At 58.0% G+C, this 10021-nt stretch overlaps 3 protein-coding genes across 3 annotated transcripts, besides 17 other annotated features; all 3 read left to right on the top strand.

The window, feature by feature from the left end:
• Positions 1-4: 4 nt before the first annotated feature.
• Positions 5-86: a microsatellite.
• Positions 86-114: a microsatellite.
• Positions 115-130: 16 nt separating this feature from the next.
• Positions 131-160: a microsatellite.
• A 140-nt stretch (positions 161-300) lies between these two features.
• Positions 301-341: a microsatellite.
• A 62-nt stretch (positions 342-403) lies between these two features.
• Positions 404-2872, top strand: Tco025E_02400 (putative protein kinase; the record flags this gene model as incomplete). The annotated part of the gene is made up of 1 exon (XM_029369327.1): positions 404-2872. One exon carries the CDS (start codon positions 404-406, stop codon positions 2870-2872), a length of 2469 nt encoding a protein of 822 aa, XP_029230610.1.
• A 113-nt stretch (positions 2873-2985) lies between these two features.
• Positions 2986-3026: a microsatellite.
• Positions 3027-3117: 91 nt separating this feature from the next.
• Positions 3118-3166: a microsatellite.
• A 268-nt stretch (positions 3167-3434) lies between these two features.
• Positions 3435-3453: a microsatellite.
• A 68-nt stretch (positions 3454-3521) lies between these two features.
• Positions 3522-3545: a microsatellite.
• A 60-nt stretch (positions 3546-3605) lies between these two features.
• Positions 3606-3659: a microsatellite.
• Positions 3660-4072: 413 nt separating this feature from the next.
• Positions 4073-4113: a sequence feature (A-rich).
• Positions 4114-4175: 62 nt separating this feature from the next.
• Positions 4176-4198: a microsatellite.
• Positions 4199-5110: 912 nt separating this feature from the next.
• Positions 5111-5154: a sequence feature (A-rich).
• Positions 5155-5253: 99 nt separating this feature from the next.
• Positions 5254-7461, top strand: Tco025E_02399 (putative SUMO1/Ulp2; the record flags this gene model as incomplete). Its single annotated transcript, XM_029369326.1, has 1 exon — positions 5254-7461. One exon carries the CDS (start codon positions 5254-5256, stop codon positions 7459-7461), a length of 2208 nt encoding a protein of 735 aa, XP_029230609.1.
• A 202-nt stretch (positions 7462-7663) lies between these two features.
• Positions 7664-7700: a microsatellite.
• Positions 7701-7805: 105 nt separating this feature from the next.
• Positions 7806-7830: a microsatellite.
• A 261-nt stretch (positions 7831-8091) lies between these two features.
• Positions 8092-8110: a microsatellite.
• A 68-nt stretch (positions 8111-8178) lies between these two features.
• Positions 8179-8204: a microsatellite.
• A 101-nt stretch (positions 8205-8305) lies between these two features.
• Tco025E_02398 (uncharacterized protein) lies at positions 8306-8920 on the top strand (the record flags this gene model as incomplete). The annotated part of the gene is made up of 1 exon (XM_029369325.1): positions 8306-8920. The coding sequence occupies one exon, from the start codon at positions 8306-8308 to the stop codon at positions 8918-8920; it is 615 nt and encodes a 204-aa protein (XP_029230608.1).
• A 981-nt stretch (positions 8921-9901) lies between these two features.
• Positions 9902-9933: a microsatellite.
• Between the last annotated feature and the right edge of the window lie 88 nt (positions 9934-10021).

Below are 10021 nucleotides of genomic sequence, written 5' to 3'. Positions count from 1 at the left end.
ATAAACAAATACACGCACACACACTCACACACACACACATATCTTCCCCCTCCCCCCCTCCCTACACACACACACACACACAAACAGAGAGAGAAGGAGAAGGAGAGAAAGAGACCTGCCTAAGTGCCCAATATATATATATATATATATACATATATATTCACGCGGTTGCGGTTTTGAGGGGAGGGTGGCGGCCGGCACACTGCCGCGGCGAGAAGGCGGGTAAGCGCGAAACATTAGTGGTGTCAGACGGAGGCCGCGAGCAACCAACAGGCGATCTTTAAAAAAAAAGGCGGGGGAAAAAACAAAACAAAAAAGAAAACAAACAACAACAACAAAAAATTATTTGCACAGCACCCTCCGGGCACCACCGATCGGCGACGCTTCGACCGCGCGGGCAACGATGGGCTGCACCCTGTCAAAGACGAAGGCCAAAGAGTGGGAGGCCCCCAAGCAGCAGCGGAACCCAAGTGGGAGGAAAACCCCGGCCGAGAAGTTTCGTCCGGCGGACGACCACGGGGACATTCCCCCGTTTGTCCCGGACGATGATCTGCTGCAGTGGTACGACGCCCACTTGGAGGACACGCGGAAGGTCTTTTGCGCGCCAGCCGCCGCGTTGGAGAAGTCGCTGGGCACGGGGCCGTCCCACGCAGCCGGCCACGGCAAGAAGGGCAAAAGCGGCCCCCCAGACGCCTTGGGCGGGAAGCATGGTGTGCTGACGCTCTACCAGGTGACCCCCGTCAGCCACGTCATCGGCCAGGGCTACTTCAGCCGCGTCACGCTGGCGGATATGGTGGTGCACATGACAACGGCAGAGGCGCTTGCGAAGGACGGGATAGAGGCACACCTGCTCTGCCACAGGTGTGACGCGAATACGTCTCCACTGGGGAAAACGCTGACCAAGGCGCCGGCCACAACCCTGTACACTTCCCCCAAGTATCTTATTGCGTGCAAGGAGTATACGCTGACCGAGGATAGCGCCGTGTACGTCCACAACCAACTGCGTAAGGAGGTACAACAGTTGACGCGCCTCACATATAGCCCACGCTTGTTGAAGGTGCTTCAAATAGAACCCGTATACAAGGACCCCAAGTTATCTGGACCCGATGCGAGCACGCGTCCAAAACTCTTGGAGGGGATGAGCCATCATCGCTTAGGAGGAAATGGTGGTGGAAGTGCCAGTAGACGGCACAGTTTTAATAAGGGCGGACGCGCAGCGCCCACGACCAATTGCCATGAGCCACCTGAGAAGGTGCGCATCTACATGGAATACGCCAGGTACGGCACTCTGCGGAACATGCTGCTCAACGAAACCCCTTGCAAATTCGGAAAGAAGTACATGCACGAGCTCACGGTGCGGGCGTATCTTAGCGAGGTTCTTATGGCGTTGGCGTTTCTTCACGAAAACAAGGTCGTTCACTCCGACCTCTGTGCCAAGAACATCTACATCTCAAACCATATACACACTGTCTACGCCACTTGCTTCCCTGCGTACATCGCCGATATTCCGGCCGGGAGGTTCGCAAAAGTCCCGGCGGCGTGGGTGCGCCGTGTCTTGGCGCTTATGGACCCGGAGTGCATGCAGCCGCAGTACGACTCGGGGGGCGAGGGACGGGTGCCCAACGACAGTATCATGACACACCTCGGCGTGCAGCATTCCATGGAACACTCCATCATGCAAAGCCCTGGCGACGCGGAGGCGTCCATGACTTTGCCCCCTATTCTCATCTTGGGAGGAAGCGGGCAACAAGTCCCGGGCGTGCCGTCAGGCAACGCGGCGGACAATAACAATGGCAGTGGCAATCAGAACAACGGCGCGGACGAAAATGGGGGTGACGAGGACTGCTGTCGTTGGATGGATTTGGAGGTGAAAATGTTCCTGCAGGAGAATGCATACACGGAGGATGACAACATCCCACTTCCCTCCCCACTCTCAAGCGTCGATGACGCGGATGTCTTCAACAGCCCGACCCTGGACGGACTCACCATTGTGCGCAACGGATCCTTTGCACGCTCGCCGCCAAAGCTGCACCTGCCCCCAGTTTTTTCGACCAACATGTTGTCCGGCGACTTCTCTCACGGCACGGCTAGGCTGAACTGCAGCGCCACCACGTTCAACCACATCGCTGCTACGGCGCCTCCAGGCGGTGAGGTTCAACGAGACGCAATCCTTGATAGTTTGGCGAGTGGTGTTGCCAATGAACTGCCACACCACATCCCTAAAAAGAGAACATCGGTGCGGCGCCCACGGAAGCCTCTTATCAAGTTGGGCCACTATGGCTTGATCCGCTCTATTCTTGTTGGAAACAACAATGAAAATGTGCACAAACTGGGGCGTGTCTCGCACATGGCCCCTGAGATCGCGCGGGGAGGTGCCTTTGCGCCTGCAAGCGACATTTACGCTTTTGCCATGACGTTTATTGAGTTGACCACGCCGAATGGTGGCGTCTTTGCGGACCTGCGTCCCACCGACATGGAACCCCCCCGCACGCGACAAGAGAAGAGCGAGTACGATGCGGTCTGGCTGAAGAACATTAAGCGATACCTCCTGAAAAACGATAACGTAGTGCCCCTGCCATCGCAGCTCTCCGAGGAGTGTAAGGCGATGCTGCGGATGTGTCTTCAGTACGATCCGGCAAGGCGCCCGACGGCGGTGGAGCTGCTGCAGTCCAAGTACTTTTTGCTGGGCCACTGGGTGAATGTCGCGACAAAAAATGGGAGTATAGAGGCGCCGTGGCGCGACACCAATTACGAGGCGGCGGCCGAGGCGGCGGGATTGCCGCGACTTCCGTCCGACCCGGGCGTCTACAATGTCGCAGCTTTGCTGAATGCGGGGGGGCCGACGAAGAAGATGACGGTGAAGCAGCAGTGAGTTGGCCTCTCCCCGTGCTCCATGCCCGCGGCGAGAGGCGCGGAAACTGAGGCACCCCAGCGGTGGTTCATGGAAGGCGAGGCCGAGACAACTTGGAATCTGGCAAACGAGCAAAAGGAAGAAAAAAAAAGGAAGCAAAAAAGAAAGAAAGAAAATGGGCGGATGCTGCGTAGGGAAGAACATAAACGAAGATGGGGGCAGGTGCATGCTGAAAAGGGGGCATACGCGTGTGTGGCTCCTTTAATGGGCGGGGGCCGAGGGGGGCGGCGCCGGCGCAAGCGCGGGTGGGGGTGGTGCGGAGTATGGAAGGAATTGATGGCGGCCGTTGCCCGTCGCATTTGCGGTGGCGCTCTGCCGATGGCGTTGGCCGCACCGCGGCAGCGGCAGCGCGATGGAGCAAAAGCCACGTTTGTCCACATGCGTTCCTGTGCGTGTGGGTGGCTGTTTCCGCCTGAATTCGTCGCTCTTCCTTCACCTCCGGCCTTCTCTTTGTGTCGCGTGTTTTGCCGTTTTGTTTCCCGCTGGTCTTCCCTGAACCCCGTTTTTTTTTCTTTTTCTTTATTGTGTGTGTGTGTGTGCGTTGCCATTGTTGCTGGCGTTGCCATTGTCTTCGGGCGGACGGTTCTCTCCGCCCCCCCGGCCGCTGCCAAAGAAGACGAAGAAGAAAAGGAAGGACGTCAGACAACGAGACGCGCGTGTGCGCAGAGCAGGTGGCACTCATCACCACCGCCGGCAACAACAACAACAACAACAAAAACAAACGATGCAAAAAAAAAAGAAGAAAAAACGAAGCAAAAGAGAGTAATATTGCGCAGCGTGTGGCAACGGCAGTTCATTTCACGAAGGAGGAGCACCAGCGACAGAGGAACGCAAATGAGCCACTGGAGGGTAACCCGATGCCCCGCACGCTCCCTCTCCCCCTTTTCCCTCTTTTTTCCTACTTTTTTTTGTATTGACTTATATACTGTTGTTGGATTTACTGCCTTATGCATGCAAGTAAAAGGAAAAAAAAAACAAGCTTCTTCTGTTGTACGGTGTATTTCTAAAGGTGGAGTTCGGCTAGCGCTTTTGTTGTGCGGCCTTTGACGTATATTCCCTTTTGAGCGGAAAGATGAGGAGCACCGCGGCGTCCGCCCTCTCCTTCCCCCCCTTCCCTCCCCTCTCTGCATCACGCTTTGAGGCGTGTAGGCAAGTGCGCGCGTTTTCTGTTTTTGTGTGTGTGTGTTGTTTTTTTTCGTTTTCCCTCCTCTTACCTTCATTATCACGCTTGCCGATCCGCGAACGGGGCTTGGCCGAGATGACGTGTGTGTCTGTCTGTCTGTCTGTTGAGGAGTAAAACCAACAACCGCAACAAAAAAGGCGACGGCGACGAAAACGACAAAAAGAAAGAAAGAAAAATATCCCAATGGAACTTTTTTCTCTTCTCCCTCGGCGGCATCCTCGCGCGGTCTGCTGCAAAGTGGGTGCTCTGGACGTCCCTCTCCCGCGCTGGGCGAAGGGCACTTTAGGCTACCTCCCCCCTCCCGCCGCACCGCGCCGCCCACAGAAGTCGGCTCCGCACTGGACCGCCCTGACCCTCCCTCTCTTTCTCTCTCCCCCGCTGTTGCTGTTGAGTGGTGAATGAATATACATTTTTGTTTGTAAGGGCAATAACGAGTGGCGTACGTTATACTGCCTATCCTCCTTCTCCTCCTCCAATCGTTCTATTTGGGAAAAGTAAGGCATGTGCCGTTTCCGTGGATGTATTCTGCGAGAGCTGTGTGGTTGCGAGAGGAGGAGGAGAGGAAAAGACGCGATTGTGGCTGAGGAAAGATGGGGTGGAGGGGATAAGAAAAAAAAGTGACGTTCGTGTGTTTTGTGTGCTCCTGCTGCTGTTGCTACTGCTACACATTTGTGCGGCGTCACCTGCTGGCCTGCAGGGAAAAGTAAAGGAGACACACGAAGAGAATCGGGAGAAGGCCTTCTCGTATTATCTACCTCTAGACTAACACGAACGAAAAAAAAAAGTACACACTTCAGCTATGGTGCCTCTTGTGCGCGCATCGTCTTTTGCCTATCCGCGTTCAAATGAACATGCACTGTGGGTTTCCCTTACCACGCACGCACACGATGTACTTTTCTCTTCTTGTCAATACGGTCTCCGCTGCCTTGATGAGGGAAAACGGAAGTGGGTGACTACGCTCCCACAGCTCTACATACAGACAGACACAACAGGTGTAAATAAATAACTATATATAGTTTCTTTTTCGTTTTGTTTTTGTTTCTTCTCTAGTTCTCTGTTTATTTTACCACCGTCGACCCTGCGCCACGTTATTTTTTGTGTCATCGCCCCGCCTTCCCAGGGCAAGTGGGTCTGACGTGGCTGCGCGGAGAGGCTGCGGATGACGAGTGCGCTGCTGAGCTCCGTGGGATGGGTGTACAGGGGTTTGTTTTCGTCCCTGCGCCAGCCCCAGCAGCAGCCCGGAGAGGAGGAGGCCCAGGCATGGGGACCGGGGCCGCAGGATTGGGGCGGGCTGCCGTCGCCGGCAGTGCGACCGCCCGCCGGCGGTGTGGAGGAGGTGTACGCGGTGGGCGGCAACGCAGGGTGGCGGCAAAACGCCTTTTCCCCGTTTGAGCCTCCCGTTGCATGCCGTTCTCGACGACGGCGGCGGCGCTCGCTGGACTCGGTCACGGCGCGTGAAGCGTGTGGCTCGCGTCATGTGAAGTGCCGATTCACGGAGCTCCTTCGCCGCTGGAGCTCGCGGAGCAGAGACGGTGGGACCCCCGTCTCCGCGGAGGAGGAGGAGGAGGGGGAGGAGGAGCGGCCAGGGGCCTCGCCCGCCGCTTCGTGGACGTCGACGAGGATGACGCCGGCAACCTCCACGCCGGGTTCACGTGCCGCGCGGGGTGCTGCTGATGGCGCTCGCGCAGAATGCTCTCGATCTCGCACGCTGGCGCCGCACGAGAGGCGGCAGCAGCCTGTCTCCGTGGAGGACATGCGGAATCGTGTCATGTCGGCGCCCCTCTCAATGTGGGAGCTTCCGCTGATAGAAGACGTGGCGCAGAGCGAGCAGTTGTTGGGCAGCCGTGAGAGAGCGATGATGGGGGTGATAAACAACGGTGCCGAGGGGAAGGTGCTTTTCGCGCCGCCCGAGACACCGCAAGGGACCCCGCCACCGCGAGCTCCGCAGGCAGCGGAGGCCTGCGTTGGCCGAAAGAAGCTTCCCGACGTCACGACCGCCTCCTCTTCGCCAGCGGCTGCCGTGGAAAGAAAACAGAACACCGCGTGGGAAAGAGAAGCCCATCTGTTGGCGCTTCACTTCTGTGAACTGGGGTCGCTGCTGCAGTGTGGCTCCAGGTGGGGAGATGCTTCGTTGGACGCTGCCGCACAAAAGCCATGCGGGACGAAATGGCCCACGGAGATACAGCCAGCACCCAATGGGACGGAGGAGTCTGCCATTTTTGATGACCTTTCTCGCAGGCTTTTGCGCTCGACCGTCACTGGGGAGGATCGGCGTGTGCGTGCTGTGTACGAGGACGTCATGAGTACGGTGTGCGCGGGGATAATAGAGGAGGAGGTTGCCCACCGTATTCAACTCGTCGAGGGTGCCGCTTTGCGGGCGCTGGACCATTGGGCCGTAAACCTCGTCTTGGCGGAGCTGACGGCGGTGAAGCAGCGGCTTGACCCCGCGCAGGCCCTTTCAACGGGCATCCGACGTCACATCAAGGAGCGCAAGGCGGCGTTGCTCACCGCGTTGGAGGAAGACGCGGAGGACAAGGAGGCTTTTGCGTCCGTGCTGCGTCGAAGCACAAGGGGTGGCGGCCAAGCACAGGAAACTGCCGTGTCCCTCAAGAGCGGGCTGGCGCTGAGCTACCAGCAGCTGGCCACATTGGGACCGGGACAGTGGCTGAACGACCAGGTCATAAACGCGTATTTGGGCATGATCGCCGAGGAGCGGAACCAGGCGGTGGGCGGGGAGGTGGTAGTTTCACTGGGCACACACTTTTTTGCGCGGGTGCAGCAGGAGTTGCGCGGGGGCGCGTGCGCCGCGGGGAGTCTGCCCGCGCTACACAAAGACAGCGGCATTCTCCGTTGGCTAAGGCGTCGTCGCCACATACTGCAACCAGGCACGACACGTATTGTGCTGATTCCGGTCAACTTGTCCCAAACTCACTGGGCGCTGGCCGTGCTCAATTGGGAGCTTCATACATGGTACTACTACGACAGCTACATTCGAAGCACGGCAGCCATGACGCGCGGTGCAGAGGTGCTTCAGCAGTTGACACACGTCTTTTTGGAGTCACGCCGTATCCTCTGCGAGGACGAGGTGGGGAACGCCTCTTCACCGGCCGACTGGAGGCTTGTCGTGGCAAGGCCTCTACGTGGGGATGAAAGCTCCAGCGAGGGAGGCTTTGCCGTTGCGCCGCAGCAGACGAACCTGTACGACTGCGGCGTCTTTGTTTGTCACACGGCGTGGTGTGCGGCGCAAGGCGTCGCCACAGTCTTTGGGCAGAAGGATGCGACGGCGCACCGGCGGGCCATGCTGCACGAACTCCTCTGCCAAAAGAGTATTTTGCAGTTGCCTCTGGCGGCGTTCTTGACGCCGTGACACAAGTGTGCGGAGCCGCTAGGACGAGTTGAGCACCAGGAACGCTTTTGCTCCCGCTCGCTGTGTGTCTGTGTTTCACTTTTCTCCCTCACTTTCCTCCCGCCGCTTCAAGGGAAGGGCGAGGCACTCCGGTGGTGGTGGGCGAAGCCCGCTCAGCTGCTTCCCCTCCCCGTCACTGCGGGTAACTTCTCCCTAGTTCCCCGTGTTGTGTGTGTATCCCTCCGTGTGTGTGTGTGTGTATATATATATACGTATATATTTGGCGGTGATGACCGTCGCCGTGCCTCGCTTCTTCTTCTGTTCGGTTCGCTTTGCCCCGTCTTTGCCCCGTTGTAAAGAATACATCCTCCTCGTCCTCCTCTTCTCTCCCTTTTCTCAGTGCGTTTTACGTTTCTTCTTTACTCCCGTGCGTGCCTGCGGGGGCGGGGTGGGCTCGAAGGTGTTACTGTGGTGTAGGCGGAAAGGAGGGGAAGTGAAGCGTGACCAGGAAGGTCAAGAGTAAAAACAATAGAGCAACTAGAGCAAAAAAAAAAAAAGAGGAAACAAAACACAGTTAAAGCATAATTATCAGCGACATATAACGAGGCGGTGAGTGTGGGAGTGAGGAGGCCATAAGGGGCGCGGAACGGCGTGTGTGTGTGAGTGTGTGCGCAGCTCCCCGTCCCTGCGTGTCTGTCTCCCGGCGGGCGTTGTGTAGGGCGAGAAGGAAAAGAGGCAGAGGGAGGGAGGGAGGGGAAGGGAGGAGTTGACACAGCAACAACTCTGCGTCCGTGCGACTCCCGTCCTTTTCTCCCTTTTTCTCACTTCTTTCTCGGCTTGCTTTGCTGGGAGGGGGTGGACTCATATGGGGCAGCGCGGTTCCTCCTCCACCACGAACGAGGCTGGGCAAGGCAGAAATAGTTCCATGCTCTATGATGAGGCTCAGCACCGCGCCCCCGCAAGGCTCATCCCGGAGGTGCTCCCCAACGTCTTCCCAACGCCGCTGCCGGCCGCAGAGCTGGTCGTTGCCCGCAGCTCGTGGATTTCTGCGACGGAGTCGGCGCTCACCCGCGAGTGGCAGGCCGGGCGCGAACGACAAAAGTTGGGCGTCTTCTCCACCTCCCCGCACGTCCCGCTCAAGTGCACCGCCGTGCCATTCCCGGCAAACCGTAGTTCAGGCATTTGGCACGTAACTGTAGAGGACGAGAAAATCACGGAGGTTCCTGTCGGCAAGGATTTCTTTTTGGCGCTGCGCTCGGCCTGGCGAAAAGGGGCCCCTGCAGAAGAAGGGCAGGAGCTCGCACTGGACCCTGACGCGTGTCGAAAGTACTCCGACGCCGTTTCCTTTGTGCTTGAGGAACCCTACGCCGGTGTTATGTCGCCACCGGTGCCGCTTTCCTACGTGGTTTCAGAGGTACTCGTGCCACAGTGGGTGGAGGACGGGCTTTTTGACGCACCTGCTCTGCGTCACAACCCCTGAGGGGAGAGGTCACCACGACTAGGGTGCGGCGACCTTTTGTTTGCTGTGCATGTGCTTGAAGTAACTTTAAGTGGGGTCCGAGAGGCGGGAGAAAATGAGGAAAACGAACACACACACACATATATATGTATATATATGCATCAGAGCGAGAGGATATTTACGTCACGGATCCGGCCTCGGTGGGCACTCCAAGATATTAACAGGGCTGGTTGTGGTTGTGGTGGGGCGCAACATAAGCGGAGTAGCCGAGAGTGTCGTGGCACCACTGCCCAGGGCGGAGGTGGCAGATGTGCAGAGACGGAGAGGGAGGGAGAGAGCAACGACGAGGGGCCTGCTTTACTTTTCTCTCCTTCTCCCCCTCCGGGTGTTGTGTCTACTTTGCCCTCACACGACGTGCCCTTTTCTTTTTGCTGTCTGTTCCCCCCCCCCGCCCACCTTTTTTTTTTTTTACTTCGTCGTTGTTGCGCTTGCGTGCCTCCAACGCGTCCTCCCCGCCGTCTGTGGCGCCAACGCCCCCGCCCGCCTGGCACCAGCGCCGCTGCGTCCCTCCGCTCGGCCCGGGCGAAATCTCCTTTGTTTCTCACCCCTTCCGTGAATTAACCTCCTCGCGGGGCGTTTCGGAGGTGTTTTAGTTTGTGTATGCGCGGTTTTTTTTTCCTTGGAGGCGCCCGCAGTGACTTGTGTGTTCCGCGCCCTCCTGCCTGTTTCTCGCCGGCCGGAGGGCGTTCGTGCTCCGGCGCGCGGGTCTCTGCCGCTGCCGCTGCCGCCGTGCATCGTCGTCTCTTCTCTCCGTCGTCTCCCGCGCCCCGCAGGACTGACGCCCGAAGCGGCTGCGCGGGTAACAAGCGAAGTCACCGATCACAGCGGGGGAGGGACGGTGTGGGGCACGCGCCTCAAAGGAAGCACCTCCACACAGGCAGGAAGGGAATCGCGTCACCCCACACAGGAGCCGCACCGAGAGCGCAAAGGAAGAGGCAGGACAACAACACAAAACAGAACAAAAATAAAAAAAAGTAGTGAGGGGAAAACGGGGTGAGGAGGAGACAAAGGAGGAGAATTAGTGAGGCGGCGACGAGGAGGGAAAGGAGAAGCAAGTAGAAT

Source organism: Trypanosoma conorhini (genome assembly GCF_003719485.1).
Source record: "Trypanosoma conorhini strain 025E chromosome Unknown Tco_14.4_contig_00093, whole genome shotgun sequence".
Taxonomy (NCBI): domain Eukaryota; phylum Euglenozoa; class Kinetoplastea; order Trypanosomatida; family Trypanosomatidae; genus Trypanosoma; species Trypanosoma conorhini.
The sequence above is the reverse complement of the archived record's forward strand: the minus strand, read 5'-3'. Positions and strand labels throughout refer to the sequence as shown.